The sequence below is a fragment of the Vombatus ursinus genome, unplaced genomic scaffold (genome assembly GCF_900497805.2).
Source record: "Vombatus ursinus unplaced genomic scaffold, bare-nosed wombat genome assembly UNPS02014802.1, whole genome shotgun sequence".
In the NCBI taxonomy this organism is placed as follows: domain Eukaryota; kingdom Metazoa; phylum Chordata; class Mammalia; order Diprotodontia; family Vombatidae; genus Vombatus; species Vombatus ursinus.
Genome location: NW_020954580.1, coordinates 18,329,235 through 18,353,169, shown reverse-complemented (window position 1 = coordinate 18,353,169; position 23,935 = coordinate 18,329,235). Strand labels below are relative to the sequence as shown.

General features: G+C 39.0%; 1 protein-coding gene across 2 annotated transcripts in view; it reads right to left on the bottom strand.

Annotated features, from left to right (window-relative positions):
- The window catches only part of KLF7 (Kruppel like factor 7), a 96,898-nt gene that overhangs the window by 39,710 nt on the left and 33,253 nt on the right, over nt 1-23,935 (bottom strand). The window contains exon 2 of one of the 2 annotated variants that reach the window (XM_027873532.1): nt 13,730-14,360. In XM_027873532.1, the coding sequence (XP_027729333.1) occupies nt 13,730-14,360 (631 nt within the window). The remainder of the gene's footprint in view (nt 1-13,729; nt 14,361-23,935) is intronic. The other variant, XM_027873533.1, reaches the window with a different exon arrangement.

Below are 23,935 nucleotides of genomic sequence, written 5' to 3'. Positions count from 1 at the left end.
ACACACACACACACACACACACACACACACACACACACACACACACACACCCACACACCCCAGGCCTTTATAGATCAAAAGGAGGGGAAAAAATAACTAAAAGCTGCCTTCTAAGAATAACAATAAAGGAAAGACATTTATTTATAGCAGAGGTTCCTAACCATTGCTACTTCAGGCACCAAAATATCTATCCTGGGAGCCTATACCTCTGTGTCTGTCTAACATAATATGCCCAACATTATTGCTTTTAACTAACCATCTAGTATCTCTGAAAAGACCTTCAAGCATGATCACACAGTTTACTGGCTGTGAAGATAGGACACTGGGTAATTTTTCCCCCTATTTCATTAGTATATATACTCTCTCTAGACCCCAGTTTTCTCATTTGTACAATGAGGGAGGTAAACTAACAAATCTTAAGGGACTCATCCAGCTTTACCATTTTACAAATTCAAGGGCCCTGATTGAGTAAAATGGAAATCATCTCTTAACCCAAATAGGAAGTTGCCATTTTGACAATCAGCTGTGAATTTGGATGACCTGGATTCCAATCCCACCTCTGACACTTACTAACTGTGTGACCTTGGCCAAGGCATGCAACCTCCTTGGACCTCAGTTTCTTCATCTATAAAATGAGCGTATTGAAATAGAGTCTCTCCCAGCCCTAGGATCATAGATCCTAATTTGATTGAAGGGAGAAGAAAAAAGAACAAACAAAACTTGTCGAGTTGGGGAGATATCCAAGATAAAAACAAAAAAAAACACTGCTCCATTTAACCAATACAGAAACAAGGATATACTCACTTCTGAATTTTTTTTTTAATTTGAGTTTCAATTTCATTGTCTAAATGACAGGAACCATTGGATAACTCACTTTCCTAAATCTTACATCCAAGTTGCTGGAGTTGTACCTACATTTGGGTCTCTGAGTATCACCCACTAAACACAGTCCACACTTCATTGTAGGGGGGTGAGGGGCCTTTCTAGTTTGCCCCTTTTAATTGCACTTGGAAGAAATAGTTTACAATGATATCGAGCTTGATGGTTAAAAAAAACTTTTTTACTCACATTATCTACCAGAACCTTGTAACAGTCTTATGAGTTAAGCTTTGCAAATATTATATTCCTATTTTACCCCTAAGGAAAATGAGGCTCTAATGGTCAAATGACTGCTTAAGGTAAAACAGCTAGAAAGTAGCAGAGGTGATTCCAAGTCTAGTATCTTTTCCACTGAACCATATTGCTAGAGAGCTGGCCAGATCTTTTTCTTCAGTTAAAGATCCTTGGGACAGAACTCTTGCTGTTCATGTTGTAATAGGGTATGGGTATGGAAGCTGTGTAAAAAAAATAGTGCTCTGGGTTTGTGCTCAGATAAGAAGTCACCTTTCCAGGGACTTACTTGCTGCCCTTACATACATTCAGCACAATAACCTCGGACTTCTGGAAAGCGAACGATTTCCCTCTAGAGATTCACTCTCTGAGGGAGGCAAGTTAAGCACAGTTTTTCAGTCTTTCAAAGAGAAACTAGTCTAGACCTTCCCCTTACTTTCCCATGCATTTAGAGACCCTTCCACTGCCTTATGCTCTACCCCCTTCCTTAAATGATTGGTTACACCTATGGAGAAATGGAAAATCCTATTTAACAAAAGATTCTAAGTCTTTTTTTTTTCATGGTCTTCTTTTAGAAACTAAAACCGGTTTCATATTCATTGCGTTCCTGTTTGGGGAATCTGACAGAATGTTTAAAACCCACAAATTTTATTAAATTATTTTAATAATACATGTTATATGTTATGTTAATTCTTTTAATAACACGTGTTACATGGATAGGCATGTGGGTACATTCATCAACATAAAAAGAACATAGAATACGTGTTCAGTCAAAAGGAAGATAATTTAGCCAATAACAAGCTACTTCATTAACAGTGGTTTTAAGAAACAAGAATTTTCCATTTTCTCCCTCATTTTTGAGTTAGCGGTCATGTGATACACATGACCATAATCTATTTGTGGTCTCTTTTATTTGTCATCTATGGTCCTGCACTTGCAAAAGGAATAGTTTTTGGTTTTAAGAAGGCCAGCTGGGTGCTTTTAAAAATATAAATAAGTGGATGTCTTAAAGCATTAAGAGTAAAGGCATTAGCAATTTTTACATATATGTGTTTTTTATTAGCACCTGTGTAAAATATGAACAAAAGGTACAATAATATATTAGCTCCTTCTTAAATAGGTGAGAACCATAATTTATATGGTAAGCCTTCAAAATTCTCCTTTCTTTTAGAGTACTTTCATAAGGCTAATCAAAGAAGAGAGCAACTTCAGGATTCTAACACAAATTCTAAGCTGGAGGGTTTAGCAGAGAGAATCAGTCTAGGGGACGCAGGTGCCAGACATTGTGTAGAATTTGCACTTATGCTCCATTAATTGCCTGTATATCTTCCCTTCTCCTTTCCTCTCCTCCCCCCAACTAAATCCCTCAGGAGACAGGAGAACAGCAGAGCAGCAGGCCCAGACTGGTACCCAGCAGCAACACCAGTAGCAGAAGTAGCCAATTAGCCTCTAGAATACAAAGCGGGGAAAAAAAAATGATGCAGTTACCTAGCAACCAGAAAGAGCAGAAACAGCTGTGGTGTAGCAGGCCCAGGCTGGTACCCAGGCAGTAACAGGATAGCCAATTAGCACACTGTATTTAATGCTGATGTGGTTTCCTAGTAACAAGCTGCACAAGTCTGTCTGTTGCATTTTCTCCCTCCCTTCTTCACATTTCCCTCAATCATACACAGCATTACTATTTGCCCTAATTACTGTTTCTCTACTGCTTCAAGCTGCCATTATTTTGTCCCCAGAGGGATTGGAAGAACTATAAAAAAAAAAAAAAAAGATAAGAAAGAAAAAGAAAAAGAAAAGTCTTCCATAATAACAGTATTTAGTTTCAAACTCAGTTTAGTTGTAAGCCTTCAGACACTTTTAAAAAGCTTACCACCCCCCACCCCAACCCATACATAGATAACAGCCAATGGAGCCCTCTGTAAATGTCTAAATAGCCTGTGGCACCTTCCTTGAATGTTTGTATTTATGCCTGGGTCCAGGAAAAAGGTATTTAATAACACATCCTGCCATTTTAAACACATACTATATTTAGATTGAAAGCTCTATACCCTTGAATTTGTACACAATGATTTTCTGAAACTTCCACCTGAACCCTGGAACTACAAAATATTCTATTATTTCTATCTCGGAAATGACACCTAGTTATCTTTTGGCTCTGTGTGTTTGTGAACAGAAGTACAAGATTAAGCAGTTCAAAAGGCTCAGATGGGTTAAGAACTTGTTTCCTTGGCACAAGGTAAAACCTTGAGACCAGTAGACAATAAGTTCTGCTGCATTTGGTTGCAAAGGGGCTGAGACCACCAGGTTAGATTTCTGTCACTACAATAATTAATTCCACTGGGGTGACATTATGTTGGAAGATGCAAAGAGAAACTCATAAATGCATGAGTTGCAACAATTGTGACATAAGGGTAAGAAAAATTACAGGTATTCTAAAATATTCAGCATATCTTCACGTGCAATACTGTGATTTCAGATGTGTACAAATCAGTTTGAGTTGTCTCATATTTTTGTAGCCCTTTACTGTTTACAAAGCTCTATCTTCACAAGAACCCATGAGGTTAGGAATAGAATCCTTCTTCTCTCCCCTTAACTGCCGCCCCCTCCCTTCTCCCCTCATTTTACAGGTTAAAAAAAAACTGAGACATTAGGTGACTTGCTCATGGCTAAAAACTAGGAAGTGTCACATGTGGGATTCAAAGCCAGCTCTTCTGGCTAAATTCAGTGTTTCTTCCCCCTATTCCACATAAGGCATACATACAACCTATGTAACTTTTTCCTGGACAAATGCAATTACACATTGTATCTGAGAATCCACGTGTTAGACTCCTGGGGTCTGGGGAACAGCTCTCATTTAACATTAGTTTCTATACAAGAACAATTCAATAAGCCTTTGAGTAAAATATTTCATGTCTGAAAAGCAACATAGGCTAGATGCTTCAGAGGCAAAAGTTAAACAATAACACACTTAACTGGGCAACTTCAACCCTGAAGAAAAATGTCTCTCTCAGATGGTAATAAGTCATTTTTTTCCCCTTATGGCAAACAGACTGGTATCTATTATTTTTTTAATTTGGTCTAGTAAACTGTTGGGCTTTTTATCATTCAGGTATACTTAAGCCTCTAAAAATTATGTTGTTTGTGAGAAAATGAATATATAGCATATCCCCAAAGTCTTAAATTAGTTTTAAGCTACTAAAACTTAAACTATTTGGACTAAGACTTCTGGGATACCCCGTACTACCATTATTTTTAACATCTTCCATATCTTAAAAATGGAATGTAAATTATAAGATTAATCAAGAAGATGCATTCCAATGACAAGTCTTTGTAGAGATTTCATTATCAGAAGTAGAAATGACACAGAAGGTAATGGATGCATTTCAGGACATCAAAAAGGGGTGATTACTACATAAAAAGATTATGTAAAGTTTGTGAAAATAGTGTCACGTGTTAGAAAGCAAAAAAAAGGTTTGGAGTTTTGAGACTGAAGAAGAAAAGGAGAGGGGGCTGACTTCTTTTTAGAGAGGAAAAGGGGGGGTGGTTGGAGAGAAAAAGAAGATCTGGAAGTCTGGGAAGGGAGGGATCTGCTAAGAGAATAAGGGAGTGGGCATTTATTAAGTGCCTACTATGTGCCAGCCACTATGCTAAAGCATTACAAATATTACCTCATTTGATCCTAGATTAGGTCTTGCCAGAGACAGAGAGAGAGGCAGAGAGAGGAAGGGAGAGGGAGAGAGAGACAGACAGACAGAGATGGAGACAGACAGGGATAGAGACAGAAACAGAGACATAGAGAAACAGAGACAGAAACAGAGAGACAGATAGAGACAGAGTCAGAGAGAGACAGACAGAGCTCCTCTACCCCAAACCAAACCTCTCCTGACCTGCTTGCTAATTCCAGAAATTCTCTTAACCCTGAACAAATCCTTCTATTATCTAATATTAAAATGCAAATGCCTGGTTAAAGTAGCGCTGAGCAAAGCAAGGATCTAAGACATCTCCAAAGGTCTCATGATAGAAAATGCTATCCACAACCAAAGAAAGGACTATGGAGTTGGAATACAGATTGAAGCACACTATTGGCTATTTTTTTTTCTTTTTTTTTGTTTTGTTTCCTCTTTCTGGTGGTTCCTCCTATTCGTTCTAATTCTTCCTTACAACATGACTAATGTGAAAATGTGTTTAATAGGAATGTATATGTAGAGCCTATATCAGATTGCATGCCATCTTGGGGAGGGAGGCAAAGAGATAGGGGGAGATAAATTTAAAACTCAAAAGCTTATTGAAAAAAAAACTTATGGAACTGATGGTTGATAAATCAAAATAAATTAACAAAAAAGTGGAACAGGGAAAGGAAAAAATAAATAAAGTTGCGCTGACACCAACATATAAGTAACCAGAAAGTAAGTGGGGAAGTGGATTTAATGCCCAAGGACCCAAGATAATATCCTGGCTCTGCCTCATACTACCTTTCTTACCTGTCAAAGGAGGGGGTACAGTTAGATAGCCTCAAGTCTCCTCTAGTTCTAAATCAAAGATCCTATAAATGGCCAATACTGTGTCCTTTCGATTTTAATAGAGGAAAAAGGAGAGAAGTAGATGAAGAGAGTCTGCTACAGGAGTGAAAAATGTATACAGAAGGAGGAAGCGAGAACTAGGAAGATAAATTTTTTAGATTCAACAACTTTACCAAGGATTTGGCCTATTTAACTTCAGCTGTGCACATACCTATAGAAACTGTTTGGGGAGGCAGAATCATAGATAGACTTTTAAAAGCTGGGAAAAAGGGGGGGGTCTTAGAGGTCATTTAGTCAAGCCCCCTCATTTTACAGATGAAGAAATAAACTCAGTTATTTTGGTTGTTTTTGGTTTGGCACTTGAACATTTCAACCGGAATGCTTAATTTATAAAGATTGTTCAAAGGGGCCAACTTTGTCCCCAAAGGCTTCATTAATTAAATTACCCAAGTATTTTTTCCTACAGACTATACTCTAGATTATTTGAGGTGTTTCAGAGTATTTTACAAATATCCTTTCGTATATCCTCTTGTATTTATTAACTTTTAAGATGGTGAGTCACATCAAAATTTAAAAGCGACAAAGATTTTCTTTTATCACTCAGGACATGCTCAAGTTTCATCTGCCTCATCCAAGTGAAATCATTCCCCTTTTTACTATTTCCACTTCAGAGTAATAATGATGCCTACCTACAATAATTTAGAACCCACTACCCCATACCACCTTCTCCTTCCAAACTACAACTCATTTTACTTTCTTCCTATCCTCAGAAGCCCCCTCCCAAGTAAAATGTATGGGGTAAGAATTATTACTGTAATCATTCCCACATTGCAATGGATACAGTTTTTGTATAATGTTCTATTGTTCTCTCGTTAAAGAGTGAGGCAAAGCAATTGTGCCCAAACTGCTTTTCTAATACCATTCTTTGACTTGGGGCTCTCTTTCATAGCTTCCCTCTGCTCTATTTCCAATAAACCCTGCCTAATCTTTTTAATCTTTTGTGCGTGAGGAAGCTTTCACCCCTGCCTCCTATCATTTTTCACTGCCCTTCAGGAGCCCCACGTCGTTAAGCTAGATCCTCTTTTGAGATCAGATTTCAACTATAATAGCATTATTAAATACCCTGCTCTTGCCTTTTTAATCTTCTTTACATTAAAATGTAAGGTCCTTGAGGACAGACACTTTTCAGTGCTAAATTTAATAGACCCTTGATAGATCTTAATTGTTGATTGTTAAATACCCATTAACCATACATTTTTTTTCTTTCTCTTCCATCCCTTTCATAACATATATTTATTTACCTTGTGACTACCAATTATGCATTATAAAGACATCTGGAGTGAGTTTACCATAACTATACCATAACATGTATTAGAGGTTATAATGCTAAAATAAATGTTCTTCTTGTATATGTGCACCATTTATGCTATTTTGCCCAACATCATGTGATTCAGCTCTCCCAACATTCTTGCTAATGAAAAATGACTCCTTACTTGAAAAATCATGTCATCTAACTCAGTGGAGGCATTTTATTCCATATCCCCTCTTCTCTCTTTAAATAACATACTGAGACCAAATCTTAGGATCTTACTATTAAACTTTTATGCATTTTTTTTTTGGATTGACTATCTAACTTTATTCAACTTTTTCTTCTGTAATCAGGTTTTAATGACTTTCTCTTACCACATGGATAAATTTAATTAATGAACCTCATTAACAGCTCAGCCCTGTGTTAGCATATTAAATGTTCTTTAACATCTTAAATTCATCCATTGTATACACTCGATTGTTCCCTTTTTGTAGTTCAGCAGTGGAAGTGCCAGATATTCCCCTGACATATACTGAAGTATTTCATTTTTTCCCCTGGTGATTGATGTTTCTGATACTGAAATAAGGTCACCATAACTATAAATAAGGGTATTATCCCCCAAGGCATCATTTTGAAAGACAAGCATAACATCAGACACCACCCAGTTCTACAGGAGAAATGGAGCATTTCATCACAAGTCCTTCTCCTAGCTGAGGTGCATCCCATTACCCCATCAGGTATTTTCTATCACCAGCTCAAACATTTCCATCCATACTGTCTCTGACATCCAAGTACAAAGATTTACAGCCATTTACTCGCACACTTTCATAGACTGCCTCTTCCCTGAATCCCTGCCCCTCCCTCCTTCTTTCATCTTTCCTACTTGGAAAAGACCAAACCCACTGAGTAAATAAGAAATGAGATGGTCTATAGAGCAGGGGTGGGGAATCTGTGGCCTCAAGGTCACGTGCGGCCCTCTAGGTCCTCAAGTACAGCCCTTTGACTGAATACAAACTTCAAAGAACAAATCTTAATAAAAAGGATTTGTTCTGTAAAACTTGGACTCAGTCAAAAGGCCACACCTGAGGACCTAGAAGGCCACAGGGAAGCCTTGAGGCTGCAAGTTCCCACCCCTGGTCCATAGTCAGGAGACCTGAATTGGAGCTTGACTGACCCAGACTTCCCTAACCCTAGATCAAACATTTAACTTTTCTGGGCCTCAGTTTTCTCAGCTTTGATTGCAGGCAACAGTGGTTACTTATTTTGGGGAAAAGCATATAGAAAAATGATGTCATTTTTATGTAAAACTTTTGGGGATTTTACAAGAAATCCCCTATATAAATGCAAGATGATTCTCAGCAGAAACAGAAACAGCAACAGCTCAAAAGGTGGAGATAGGAAAACAGAACATGACATTTTTGTAATCTCCTTAGATTAATTACTCTTTTTGGTATATATACACATTGTACTTATCATTTCTCTCTTTCTGAATCAACAGCACCCCTTGAAGGTGTCACACTGAAGTAGGTAGCAGATAGAACTACCCTGATAGTTTAGCTTGGGTTTTTATTTATTTATTTGTTTTATTTTTAGGCATTTGGGGTTAAGTGACTTGCCCAGGGTCATACAGCTAGTAAGTGTCAAGTTTTTGGTCTGAGATCAAATTTGATCTCAGGTCCTCCTGACTTCAGGGCTGATGCACTATCCACTGTACCACCCAGCTGCCCCTTTTAGCTTGGTTTTTATATGAGCTTAAAAGCCCTAATCCAAATTAGACACTGTGATCTGACTTAGAACGAGCCTCACTCCCCAAAAGGTCTTTTGAACTCCAGCATGCGGAATATCTCACCCTAGCTAGACTGGTAGCCCTAGAACTGGCCCACAAAAAAGTAATTCTCCAAAAAGGCAAATGGTCAGTACTAAGTCAACTTAATCAGGGCAGAGAGGTAAAGGGCAGTGAAACAATAAAATAATTTCCCCTAATGGTATGACAAATATTCTTCTTAGCAAATCTTGTTGGCTCAAGAGGAAGTTTTGTTTTTAATTTTATAGAGAACTTGTGGCCTATGACTTTGTCTTCAAGTGATAAAAGTTAATTTAGTTTTTTGTTAAGATGTCCTATTAAAAAAAGCTTGGTTTGGGAGAAGGTTGAAATGATTTGCTAAGATGAGGTTTTGGCATAACTGGTGAATTTCCATTTTCCATGTTACCCCTGTAATCACTGTAGAATGTATAGAGGTGGCTATAAAAATATGAAGCTGTGGCTTCAAAGGCCACCTCTGATGCCTAGTACCTACATGACCTTGGGCAAATCACAACCTCCACATACACTGAATTCCTCATTTTTAAAATGAAGGGGTGGGACTAGAGGGCCTGTTCTTTCAAGTTTTAGATCTACAATCCTATAATCTCTTTAGGCCTATGGCTAAAAAAGGTTTTCCTGTTATTGTTTACAATCCAGTTGCTATGGTTTTCATGTTCTAAAATATTTTCCTTCAACACTCAGATTCAAACAAAACACACCCATCTGCTGATGAGAGTTTAGGTCTTAGAGGTGGGGCATAGAATTAAAGGACCTTCCCAAGATCTCTTCAATTCTAATTACTCTATGATATACTGTATATACATGCTCCTATGCTGATATGACTTGTCAAATTATGTTTAAACTGATAATATATAAACTATTTATTTTAATAAGTTTTTTTCCCCTTTCTTGTTTAAAGGGGCATTTGAGAATAAGAAAATTTGCATTTCATCTTCAGTGGAAGGAAAATTACATTATAACACACCGTTTTGGTATGGTGGCGGGGTGGGGGGATTTGGGCACTGAAAATAAACAAAAATAATTTTAGTGGAACTGTAACTAGAAGTAATGCTTGTTTCATCTTGAATCAGCCCACTAGACTATGGTCACAACAGTTTAATTACTAAGAAAGGAAAACCCCTCTCCCATAACAAAAATGCAATGAAGGGGAGACCAGAGAGAACAGTATGAATGCCAAAAGGAGTGTTGTTAGGATATGCAAGCACTAGAGTTTTAAAGATAAGGGTGTGTGTGTGCACGCGTGCCTGTGTGCATTTTGTGTTGGGGGCAAGAAGGAAGGATATAGTCTCACACGTCTCTGTGTGCGTGGACTTTATTTTACTGAGATCTTATTATCTTACCTCTTTTGTCCCATTTCTGACCTGGTTCCTTCATCTCTCCCCTTTCCCACCTTCCATGGGCAACTAATATTAATGCCCTGGCCATTTGCTTGGCCATCTTCCTGCCTTTAAAATTCATTTTACTTCAATCTCTAGCTTCTTCTATGGCACAGTTTGAAGGAATCAACCTAGGAGGAGCCTGCCACACAGAGAGGGACATTCCTGCCAAGGCACTGAGCACTATCTTTATGGAGATTAAAACAAATAGTTTTGAAATCCCCAAGGTAAGCAAATCAGCAATATTGGCAATTTATTGGAACCTTTTGTTTGTACAGGGGCCAGGGAAAGCCTCACATATCCTTATTTATTCCAACTACTTCCTGGATCTCAAAGCCCAAGGTATTTGCCATACTTCTATGCACTTTTAGCAACCAGTCACCACCCCCTTCTTCACTACCCTCTACCCCTCCTCTTCAGGGGTGACCCTCTCTGCCTACACTTGCAAGAGAGAAAGAGGCTAGAATTGTCAATATTGAATTTACGAGGGCCCTGGGTTAGAGTGACTGGATTAAATCTCCACCCAACCAGAACCCATCTATCCTGCTCAGCTTTTTTAACCTCCTCCAAACATTTGGTCAGCAGCTCTCCCTGCATTTCTTACTTATATCAGCAGATTTTTTCTCTCTCCAGAATCCCCTTTGCCATGTACTTTTGTCCCTCTCCCCTCCAAGTTTTACTCTACTCTTTCCCGGTCTATGTTTGGATTTATTTTAATTCCATCCTTCACACTTTCTCCATTATTCTTGGTTCATCTCCACCACATAAATTATCACCTTTTTTTCAGTTCCCCCTGTGCCCCATTCACACCAAATCCAAATAAATACTTTGCATTCCCATCCATTTAGCCTGAATTAATTCTCTTTGCTCTCAGACACCTATCTTTCCCCCTAAAGATTTTTTCCCCTGAGGAAGGTTTCACAAGCAAACTGTTTCTCCAGGACACAAGGTGATAACTTTCTCTTTTCTTCAGAGGATAAAGCCATCAGTATCATTGAAGACCACTAAACTTCAATGGACCATTAATAGATAGCAAAACACATTCTATTGATCAGTGATCACTCATCATTCATTTTCATTGGCCAGTCTAACTTGTGCCACCATCTCCCATTCACTTCTCAGGGGAAAAGTAGGATGTAATTGTAGGCGGGGGGGGGGGGGGGGGGCAGCAGGAAAGGGAAAACAGCTTCATTTGAGCAATCAGGATTTTACCTAGGTGTTGGCAAACTCCTCTGTTGCTAACTTACCATTCCATTGTGTGTCTACTCTGGGTTCCAAGAGGCACCTTTCAAGCATCAGTAATCACTGACCAATCCTTGGTTTACAATGAACCAAGTTGCAAATATGGGGAAAAGTTCTGTAACTCAGCCTCCCCCGGTGAGATGTGGCTCCCAATCCAAAGTTTCAAGGTGGGTAAGTAAATTCTGAACCTCTGGACTATGTGTTCGTTTGTTTAAGATCAATGATAGGTAAGGAAAAGATTTTTGCTTTCCAAAGTTTTCTTGCTCACATGACCCCTCCAGGACTATCACTCATAGCAATTAAATTTTACTGGAGCTAGGTCCGTAATCTGTACATATATGGGAATTACCTATGCCCTTTTCCAAATTACTCCTCCAAATTTTCCTCCTTTCTTCTTCAAGTCACTGAAGAAGCAAGATGACATAGCTTAGGAATCCAAGTTGGCTAACAATTCAATGTCTCCTCAATATTTTAATCATTGACTCTAAAGACTGAAAATCAAAAAAGCAAAACCATAAACCCACTTTTAAGGATAAAGTTGCTATAAGAACAAGAAATATCTCAGAATAGCGAGAGAAAGAGAATCAACAGAGATAGTTTTGGCCCAGACAGAAGAAAGTTCAGATCTGAGATCTAGCGACTAAAACAACCACTCAATTGCAAAGCATGAAGGTCACTATTCCGATGAGCCTACAGCATTATAAAAGCACGCCTCATGAGAAGACTTACACCAACCGTGAACCATATGGGAAATTAAGATTTTGATTTAGAGGGGCATATGTCCTAGTCCTTTGCTGGCAAAGGAACAATACCAAATGTGGCTCATCCCAATTCCCAGCCTCCTGTGATAAAGATTTAGAGGTCAAACATTATGGCTGCATCTTGCTATGTATTATGCCCTACCTTACTCTTTAGAAGCTATTTAAAATATGTCATACTCTCTCCTGCCTAAAAACTTTGAAAGAGACCAATTTCAAATGAAAGGTCAATGCCATTTGGCATTTGGAATAGATTCTGTAATTCCCAGAACTACTTCTCTGAGATTAGTTCCACGAACCGCACCAAAGTGTGCTTCCAAGATAAGTGACCAGCACTAACTGACTTCAAGCTCCTTTGAGTTGTCCTCCCAGTTTTTCCAAAGACTTCATTCTCTTCCTAACCCTCATCCGGTTTTGTCTCATTTCTGACTATCCCAATCACAAAGACTATCAACCACGATTTAGGTGATGGCCAGGGCATTCATCACTATACCATCACCACCACTGGATCCATGAAGATACACCCACTAGAGGATTTCAACATTTTCTATACAGGAATAAATGCACTCTGGTTTTGGATGGACCACACTATATGGGTTTAATTATGATATTCTTTAGCTTAAAATACCAGTCTGGCTTCTAATCTGCCTATACCAAGGAGGTCTTATTGAAATGTACTGTCCCCTCCAAGCCACACACATTGTAATACAGGCACATGCTAGCAACTTTGTAGTAACAAGCTCATTATAAAGCTATCTTACCATCTCCCAGTAAAGCAAGAACCAGAGAACAATGCAAAACAGGAAATGCCAATTAATTACAGAATGATCACATCTAATGAACTCTGAAACTCCCCTGCTGTTGGTGAGTGATAAAAATCAGAATTGCTAGAGGAACTGGGGCTAGTAAAACCCTAGGTCTCTCCTTTAACAGTGAATTCATAGAAGGATGCCTCCTACAAATAAATAAATAAATAAATAAAAATCAAACCAAACCAAACATAATATCCAAAGTTCTACAGTCACATGCATATCAACTTGAATTGATAACAAAAGCCTAAATACATGAAGAGACCACAGAATGAAAGCAACCAGATGACTACAGTGGCTTATACAGCTAGATTACTGCTGCTTGCTCCTTTGAAAAGGATAGACTGCCTAAATCCAATCACAAAGAATTGACCCCACTGAACTTATGAAGGTACTCCACAGCTACAGTACACCCCCTAAATAACCTCAGAGACCTACTAGTGGTCCAACCTATAGCCAAAACGAATCCCTTCTACAATCTTGATAAAAAGACCTCTAGTGAAGGGGAATTCAGTACCTTTATTGGCAGCACAATTATACTTTGGAATAACTCTAATTTGAGGAAATGCTCCTAATATCAAGCCTAATGCCATCTCTAGAACATGGGATATCTTGACATCTGACACCAAAAAGCCAGCCATTTCATTCCCTCACCTCCCACCACCATATCTTCAGAAGTAGCCTACAGAGTAACAAGCCTCAGAATAAGAGTAGGTCCATTACACTGTGGGGCTAAAGGAGAAAAAAGGAGAGAAATCACATGTGTCCTACTTGTACCACTACCTGTGTGAGTCCTCTGGTGGGCCTTTAAGTGGGAGCTTTTTGTATAAACCTTCCGGCACCCGTTAAACTGACAACGGTGAACCCTCTTCTTGTTTTCAGGGGATGCGTCAGCCCCTATCCCTCCTTGTTCACTGTCACTCTGTCCGCTCTTTATGGCCCCAGCTGATGCCACTGCGGCTGCGGCTGCCACCCCTCCCACCTTTACTGAGCTAAGCGAGGCCTTCTTGGCCACCAGTTTCAATGTCACCGTGCCATCTACAGCTGAGAGAGTCTGTGAGGTTTTAACCAAATGGCGGCTGAGCTCGGGGGAGGAAGGAGGCGTTAATGAGGTCACTGCATTGAGCTGGGCCTGGTTGACTGCTGTGTAGCTATCTAAGGAGGAACTTGGAGGCTGCAAGCTGAGGCAGGTCTCAGACAGCAACTTGTCCCGGGAGAGCAGAATGTCCACCGCAGAGCTTTTTTCACACGTGGATGCTTCCATGGGGAGCAGGAGGGGATCTAGGCGCCGGAAGCTTTCCTCAATGCTCGGGTGAGGAGTGGCATGAAGGAAACAGTCCAAGTCCTCACCAAAAGTCTCTGAGATCCTCCTGGGCTCTGTCTGCAAGTAGCGTTCCAATTCGAGGCATGTCTGAAAAAGGGAAGGAGGAAGGAAAGAAACAGCCATCAGAAGCAAAGAACACCATGAGCCTACATGCTGGCCGAAGGCAAAGGAAGAAATCACAAGAAGGTGTACCATAGCTGGGACCAGGGCAGTCTCTTTATTTGTTGACAAGGCCTAACATTCTCAGTCTCCTTGTGGACTCTCATGCTGATTTCCAGAGGCTCATAACAGGTCAGATACTATTATTCCAACTATCCGGATAGGGAAATAGAGGCTCAGAAGGGGTGCCTAACTCTCTCAAGATCACTCAGCAGAACAGTGTTGGAGATGGACCTACAAGAGATAATCTCCCTTCTCCTAATCTAGTTCAGAGCCATCAACCATCATTAAGAATCAGCACTTTAGAGCTAGAAGGAAGATCAGAGATCAGTTAATCTAACAACCTCATTTTACAGCTAACAACTTTACATTTCTGTGGTGCTCTTTAGAATGTTAGGTGTTAATAGAGACAAACCCATTTTACAGATGAAATAATTTGCTCAAGTTCAAACCGATTGTTAGGAAGAATTTCTATGTGAACAAAAAGTAGAGAAATCAAATTATAAACCCATTGTAGTAAGAGTAAGCCTTCCTATTACCCAACATTCTTCTTCCAAGTAGCTATTAAGCAGGTAACAAAAATAAAAATCAAGTTTCCCTGTTTTCCCCCAACCAATGTCATATTTCTACCAATATTCTCCAACGGAAACATTGTGTCTCTGATAAACAGGAACCAAATCATTCTTAAAGGGTATCTCTTGCAGATACTATGATAGAGACAGCACTGCTACTTTTGGAGGCATTGTTTCCAAATACAATCACAACACGCTTTGCAACAGCATTGTATGTGAGTGTGAATCGTTACAATTGTTTAGAGCAGGGGTGGGGAACCTGTGGCCTCGAGATCACATGTGGCCCTCTAGGTCCTCAAGTGCAGCTAACCCAAATGGATTCAGTCAAAGTGCCACACTTGAGGACCTAGAGACTCCCTATGTCTGGTTTAGAGTCTCTGACCATATTATAAAATAACTTCAGACAGTTAAGAGATCTGGTAAAGATTGGTCTCAACAAAACCCAAAGCTCCATCTCTCACAAGACTCAAAGTATAGAAAAGAAAAATTCAAAACGCTTCATAGTATCTGCAATTCTTGAATCATTTTTAAGCCAAAATCTTTAGAACAGCATGAAATTGACTTTTAAGGCCTGTTGGAATGGCCAAATCTGTCATACAACCTCTCCTTGGTTGTTGTTTGTTTATAAGGGGTGAGGGGAAATCAACAAGAGACTTTCTACATGCTTCTAAAACATTAAGAGGTATTAGAATAGTGAATAGAAGGCTAAGCCCTTCTAGTAAGGAAGACCTGGATTCAGATCCTGCTTCTGACATATATTAGCTACGTGACCGTGGGCTAGTGCTCTAAGCAACCATCTAAGACTGAAGGTGTTAGTTATCAAATATGAAAGGAGTTTCTACCCTAGGAACAAAATGAAATTGTTCCAAATACAAAAAGCTCTGGATTTAGAATCAAGTGGTCCTAGGTTGAAATATTAGTTTTATAACTTACTACCTATATGACTTTGGACAAATCACAACCTTTCTGGATCTCAATTTCCTCATCTGTAAAATGAGAAGGTTGAGCTACACAACTTCTAAGGTCCTTCCAGCTCTAACTGTGATTAGCAATTTACAGCTTTCATGTCAATCTGCTCACACTTGACCAAATGTAGAACTACCACAGTTAGATATTTATAACAAAAGGGGGGGGAGAGGGGGTGTAGACTACCACTATATTTCCATATTACTGCTATCAAACCTATATTTTTTTGAATCAGATGTTCTGTCTTCAGGCTTTTATTCTCAATCATTTATCTAATCTGTAATGTACCTGTCAACGAGTTAAATACGTCTCTATTTTCAGTGACATTTACAAAGACAAAGCAAAGGGGAGGGGAAAAAAATCAACTTTCTGATAGAACTCTGCATTATTAGATGGGGAGATCAGATTTGAGCTTTAAGTTGCCTTTGGACATCACTGTTACTTAAAAAAAATTATGCATAAATAAGTGATTCCAACATTCATTCAGCACCAGCAGTGTACACAGCATTCTTCTAATAGGACTATTAACACTGGTATGAATATCACCTGTAGGCACTTGATAGGAAGAAGAAGTTCAGGGAGAAGGAAAAAAAAACTTTACAAATGCAAAGGGGACAAGGATAAGTAGCTAGAATTAAGCAGAGAGATTTTCCTGGAGACAAAATAGATTTTGATCTGGGTCTAGGTTTGTCTGGGTTGGGGTAGGGGGTTGTTTTCTTTTTTAATCTGATCTTTGAACTATCTATCTATCTCAGTGAGTCACCATCAGTGAAAGTTAAACACCCTCTGAGTTGCTAGGAGCTGTCATCTTTAACTCTTCCTCCTCCTTCTATCTGGAATCCCACACCAGAAAATTCCACCTATGCCAAAATGGCCCTGACTCTTTTCCCCAATAGTCACATTCCTAATACAGGTGTCAATCACTCTACTGCTCCATTACAGAAACCTTCTCTTCCTTGGTCTGATCATTTCAATCTAAAACATCAGGGATGTAAATCCTCTTTCCCCTACCATCGTGATCATACCAAGATTACGTATGTCAAAAGGCCTCTGGGTTGCTTGCTATTGAGGACCATACACTGGCTGGATGAAGTCCAGCATTCCCTAATGATCTCAAAGGCACAAACTTTGCTGATATCATGCGCACCATTTCTGTAAGTGCAAGGGCTCCAATGGGAATTATACAACTCATCCCTCCCACCTTCCCTCCACCCCCAGCTTAAATCAAAAAGCAAATTTGCTCAGCTTTCCTATTCCAAGCAAGAGGTAACTTCTCTCTTAGAACAGGAGAATAAAATGAAATAAAACAAACAAAAAAACCCATCACCCTCTCCCACTATTCAAATGGGCAAACTAGAAAAATCAAAAAGCTTCAATTCAAGCCTATACCCATTTCACTGTAAATTAAAATTACTCTATGCTTAAATTTTCTTTACCAAATTCCCCAAACAACTCTACTGTTATCCTTAAAACTTCCTTTTACTTTCTATGTTTTCCTTTACTTCTACATTTCTCTTTCCTTTTTCTCATACCAATCTGCCTAAAAATCAGTTCTTTAGCTATCAGTTAATCCTCCTTGCATTCATAATACAAGTTGAAGCCATCTTCTTTCAGGAAGCCTTCCAAAGGTCATGGGTGACATAATACAATGCAATGATATTTCCAAATCAACATTAAACATTTGTGCTGTCCATTCAGTACCCCAGGATTGTGATCTCTTTGAGGGCTGTCAATAGATTTTGTATTGTTCTATATCATGGGTTAATTCAACAAATATTTATCAAGCACTTGCTGTATACCCAGCACTATGCTTGATATTGAGGGAGATATCACAGTAAAAAAGACATAGCCCCTGTCTGTGATGCACAAGGAAATATGGTAATTACTTAAGGGGTACAAGCAAGATACTGTAGAAGTTCTGATGAAGGAAAGATCATTTCTAAATGGGGGGGTGGGGATTCACAAAAGATTTCATGGAGGAGGTGGCTCATGAGCTGCATCTTGAAGGATAAGTAGCATTTGAAGATGTAGGGATGGGAAAGTGTTCTAAGCATAGGAAATGGCAAGTAAAAGGTAGTGGAAGAATGTAGACCAGCCTAGCTTAAACAACGACTACCTAAAGGAGAGGTGAAGGTCCAAAGGTAGGTTGGAGGGTCTTGAATGCCTGGCTAAAGAATTTCAAATTTAAGCACCAGCCCCGGATTCAGGAGGACCTGAGTTCAAATCCGGCCTCAGACACATAACACTTACTAGCCGTGTGACCCTGGGCAAGTCACTTAAACCCATTGCCTAGCCAAAAAAAAAAAAGAATTTCAAATTTAACTATTAGGGAAAAAAGAATTATTGATGGTTTGGGAATCAATGGAATGATGTCATTTGATCTATAATTAATCTAGAGGAAGCATGAAGGAAAAAGAAACTGAAGGGTGGGAATCATTTAGGAGTTGAAATGAGAGCCTGAAATAAGGTGAGGGTAGTGGAAATGGAAAGGAGGAAATTCACTTGATACTTACTTTGGAAGTAAACTTGATAGTTCTTGACAACTGATTGTATACTGGGGGTGAGGGACAAGAAATTAAAAGAAAAAGACAATGACAGGTTTCAAAGGAAATAGATTTTGGAATTAGTGAGTTAGAATTTATATGTTATATTATCATATGTATATATTTTAAAATCTTTTGCAATTCTAGTCAAACTAAGAACAGATAGATACCTTTGATGAAAATGAGATGATGTTCTAAAAGGTATTGGAAGTAGGATAAGGAAGAATTGGTTTAGCAATTCCTTGAGCTCCAAAAAGTGGGGGGGAAATTAAAGAGGGGAGGATTTAAGTAAGAGTAGTTTGAGTCTAATAAGGTTGTAAAAGGAAAGAAGATTCCTATGCCAAATGATACCCAAATTTGATATTGCCTAGAATCAAGTATTGACATCACAAAGCCAAGACACTTTTTATAATAGAAGGTAACTATATCACCCTGTGTTACCTCTAAGTAGGGGTGTGTAGGAACCAACTTAAACAGAGAGCCGATTATTAAAATTTTCAGTGTGAGCATTTATACCTCAGAAATTGGAGAATGCCACAAACTGAGGCTTGATTTAATGTTTTGTTGATTGTTTAGACTTAAGAAAGTGATAAACTGTTAATAATGAAGGTCAAATTTAAAAGTGTGTCCTGCATACATTTTTTTCTGGAAAACTGGTTGTTAAACATTTGTAACATACCCCTGCTTCTAGCCTTCCTGACTATCCACATTTGGTTAGTATGATACTTGAAACATAGAAATTTTTGTACTACTCAAGGCCCAATGTAATGTAAAAATAGCCTGCAACCCCACTGTGTCTACACTAAGGGGTATGATATATTTACTCTTGTGCTTCGCAAAAGCACAAGGTGGATTCAAAGCTATCATTCCAATGTTGTACCAGGTTCATTAGACCTACCCATTAAGTCAACAGTCATTCAATCAATAGTTGAACAATTTCTATTCTGTTGAACTAAGGAAGTGCCTCACCTGAAATATGCCCAAGTGAGATGCTCATAAATAAAAATCAAAAGAATTGAACCTTACTATTGAATTTCACTGAAGTAATCCAGAGTTAATATAGCAATAGTCTGATCTAACCAGGGCCTGCAATTTGTAATCAATCAGCAGTTATCTGGCAGCCCTTTAGTGGTCTTCCCCCATGTAGTTTAGCTTCCACATACTCCTAAGTGATGAAGTATGGGCCCAAACCCTCAGAGTGGAGAGATATCATGGAAGATAGTTCCAGGAAAATGGAGAGATATGGAATATAGGATGACTGATAATATGGCCTCTTATTGGTTCTTAGGTCATTTAGATATCCTGGCCCCCTCCTCAGTCAGGGAGCATGATTGACTTGAAGACACATCCTGCAAAGATGAATAGGGTATGAGCTGTGGTTCCTAGGCTGAATGTTAGCCCAGATAATTGCACTTTGCCTGAGTAAACAGCACCTGAAGGTTTGATCTCCCAAGGGATTCTTTTTCTGTCCTTTATTACCAGCAGTTCTTCCCTGAGTGGTTAACCGTGGTGCCACAACCCCAAGTGAGTCTGAAGTACAGAAACAGAGGGACTAATCCCTGACTTTCCCATACTCTTCTCCTGGGGTATGTTATGATGATTAATTTACTTTTTTGTGCTTTGAGATCCTCAAGGACATCCTAAAATGGAAAGTTGAAATTAACATAGAGAACCAAATATCAGCTCTTCTGAACTTTGGGGTTGCTATTTACTAAAATCTCAGGCACATTTTTTTTGTCTTCTCTAACTCCTATTTGTTTACTTTAAACCATGGGTTAACCATTTTTTGTCATGAACCCTTCTTCAGAAAAACATTTTTAAATAATTGAAGGAAGTGTTAAATTGAGATCAGAGGTTAATGAAAATAAACATGCAATTATTTTCCCATCCAAATTCATGGAACCCCTGAATCTACCCCAAAACCCCTTACTTTACACACTTATAATCTATCTGGTTTTTGCCTTTTAGGTTGTCCTCAGACTCCTCATGAAATCTAATCTGGTGTGACTGTAGAAACTTACCCTACCCACCTCCCTCCCTTTGTACTCTGGTATTTATAGTTATCAGAATTGGAGTTGAGGTGTGAAGAATGGTAAATATTTGTTGAGGTCTGCTACCATTTTCCTCCAGGGAGGTAAAAATCATTAATATGTCTAAGTGACCTTTACCCAAAGATGTCATAGTCTTCTGTCACAGGACTATAGGGTAACTTAGATCCTAGACCCTGAATTTCAGAGATGTTTAGAACTAGATATTTAGCTGGGGAAAACTGTCATCTAACCTTCTTGTGTCTCAGGTCAAGGATTTTAAAACAGGCTTGGGGCACAAGTGGTGTTAATACTGGCCTACCCCAGTGTGTGTGTGTGTGTGTGTGTGTGTGTGTGTGTGTGTGTGTGTACCCACACACATATATACATATATTTGTAAATGTATTTATCCATATGTAAAGAGAGATCCACATATATATCATATATCCACATACTGTGGATATAAATTCATTATAATAGGCTGTGCAAAAGTTAGGAATCATTTTCTGGAATGTTTTAAAAACCAACAGCTAAGCAACATTTCTTTTGACTTTCATTACCAGAAGGTATTTGAGTGGAAGGTCAGAAGAAAATGAAATTCCTTTAGGAACCATGGATAAGCAAGTAATATCCTAGTGAGGTGCTCTTCTTACTGCATTTTTTAAGCTATCAGGTGGGAGGAAACACAAAAAACCATCCATAGTACACCCCAGAGGTACAATAGCATTACACATTACTGTCAGAATTGCTGAACTCCACAGAATAACCACAGTATTGTAACCAATGTAAGATTGCATTTCTTCAGATAGCTTCTCACGTCAACTAGTTGCTTGAACTGAAACTGAATTTACATTTTCCCTTTGGTAAGTTGCAAAATCTGAGAAACAATGTTGTGAACATTAATTTAGTCCAATGTAAACATGAAAATGCTGAAATCTTTATCAAAGCTGCTCCCGTGTGTTCTTTTCCCAGAACTGTTTTCAAAATTGTTCCTGTGGATTTTGTCCCCTTTCCTTGGGTTAGGAGAAGGGGGGAGCAGGGTAAAAAGGGAAACAGTTCATTGAAAGCGTACATCTTTTCTGGTATAGATATGTTTTAAATAATTGTCCCATTTCATCCTCCAAGATTTCATAGCATCCAAAAGCCTGGAGCCCACCTAATTCAATCCTTTTACTTTTAGACATGTGGAACTTGGGTTTTAGAAAGAGGATACTGACCAAGGTTATACCTCAAACATCTAGCTAGGACTACAGTCTGACAATGTGTCTTTAGCTGCCACTCTGAAGAGAGAGCTGAAACAAAGAGCCTGCATTAGGTATTAGAACAAGTTGTTATGGCATATAGTCCTGCCAAAAACAGAAAGCAGCAGTTTTAAAGGTTTGGGTTTAGCTCTAGTCCATATTGGTATTTTAGTTTGCTTTACACCTTAACATATGAATTGGAAAGGGTAGCCAATTTTCTTCCCCATCCCCCAAAGTCACTCTGAAATTAACCCATCTCCCTTTTTTATAGGATTGTAGATTTGGAGCGGGAAGGAAACTTAAAAAGCTATGAGTCAAATCCTTCTCCCACTTTACAGATAGGACAATTGAGGTACAGAGCATTTAATATGTGCCCAGCATCACATAGTCAGTGGGACTCTGAAATGGGGCTTAAACCCAGGTCTTTGTGACTCCAAGCCCACACCTCTAACCAATCACTATTCCATTCTGCCTCTTGAAATTCACTTGCAAGTCATTACCTCCCCTTCCTGATGTCATGGTCCTCTTTGAGAAGGGAGAGCAAACAACCTGCTTCCTTGCATTACACAAATATACATTAAAAGAACTGGCTCATTGGCCAAATGTTCTCTGCAGGATTTAGGGAAAGAAATGAACAAGATTTTCCCTAGGAAGAGAAGTGCATATGTTTTAACTTCACTGGTACAGTGAATCCTCAAGCCAGTAAGACTGTAGATGCACAGAGAGATCCCAGAATCTTAATAAATAGAAATATGAGGAGGGGTGGACCCACATCAATAAATCCACAGATTCTTCAATGTATCAAGTAGGAAAAAAAAAAAAGTCCACTTGAGAGAAAAGGAGGTGGCCCACTGTCCTGCACAATTGTTTCCTCAGCTGGTTCATTGTTCTTTCAGCTGTGGCTTTTTAGGAATGACCAAGAAAGGGCTCGCAAATTCTTCCCCATGATACACAATTCCTACACATCGATAAATCAGAAAAAAAAAAAGCAGCAGTCGCTCACTGTTACTTAGGACCAAGAAAAAAAGACAAAGAAAGAAAGATTCCAGGTGTCAGGTTGCTTAACTAATTCCAGGATTCAAACCAAGAAAAATTTTCACTGATGTGTGCTTATAGATCATACTATTTCTGTATTATATAAACAGATAAAGATTAGATAACATCCTAACCCAGAACACATTCTGCGTTTAGTATGAAATTTAGGACCACTGGAGCATAGGCCCATCTGTTACCTTCCAGACAAAGAATGAGTCTTTGACAATTCTCTCCATCTTGTCTTTTAACTTTCCTTTATATTTGATGAGGCAAACACAGTATAAATATTTTATTTTAATGTAAGAACCCATCCTACGAAGAAGGAAAAAAAAGATATCAATGAGAAAATAAACTTAATCTTAGATCTGGGCTGGAGGGAGAGAGAAAGAAGGAAGACAAAATAGGGAAGGGAGAGAAACTCCCAGAGGATGAGTCTATTCAGCCTAGTGACAAAGCCAATTGGTTCCGGATTCAGAAGGAGAGGACTCTATCTTTCCTCTTCATTTCTGTCCTAAAGACTTCTGAAGAGCCGATCCCTTTAAGAAAAAATGACTTCCCAAGAACAACAATGACCCTGACCAGTTTTTTGTGTGTAGTGTTTTTTGTTGTTTTTTTTTTCCCAGCTTCACCATTAATTTTCCATAAAGAGCAGTTTTCTCGATGAGCCCTTGTCAGGCGAGGCCTGATGCTTCAGAAACCTGTAATTATTCTTGGTTCCCCACCCCCCACAGCCTCTGCACCTGTGTCAGTTCAAGACACCAGCTGGCCACATCTTGCCTCCTGCCTCTTGGATGTGGGGGTGGGGAAGGCAGCCCTGGTTGAAATTCCAAACCAGCAGAGCCCACCACCCTCTCCCAAAATGGAAAACCGAACTTGACAACAAAAATAAAACACATAGGCACGCTCCTCACCAACCTCCTCCCTTCCCCCACCATGCCTTGCCAAGGGAAATAAACAAACATTAACGGCCTATAAAGTCTTCATTCAAATCAACTCATGTTTAAAAAAAAAAACCGTTAACAACAGGGAAAGCTGACAAGGGGTTATTAATACTTTTCTTACTACCCTCACCCCTAGCCCTTTCCCCATCCCAGCCTGCTGCTAACTTTTCAAGGAACT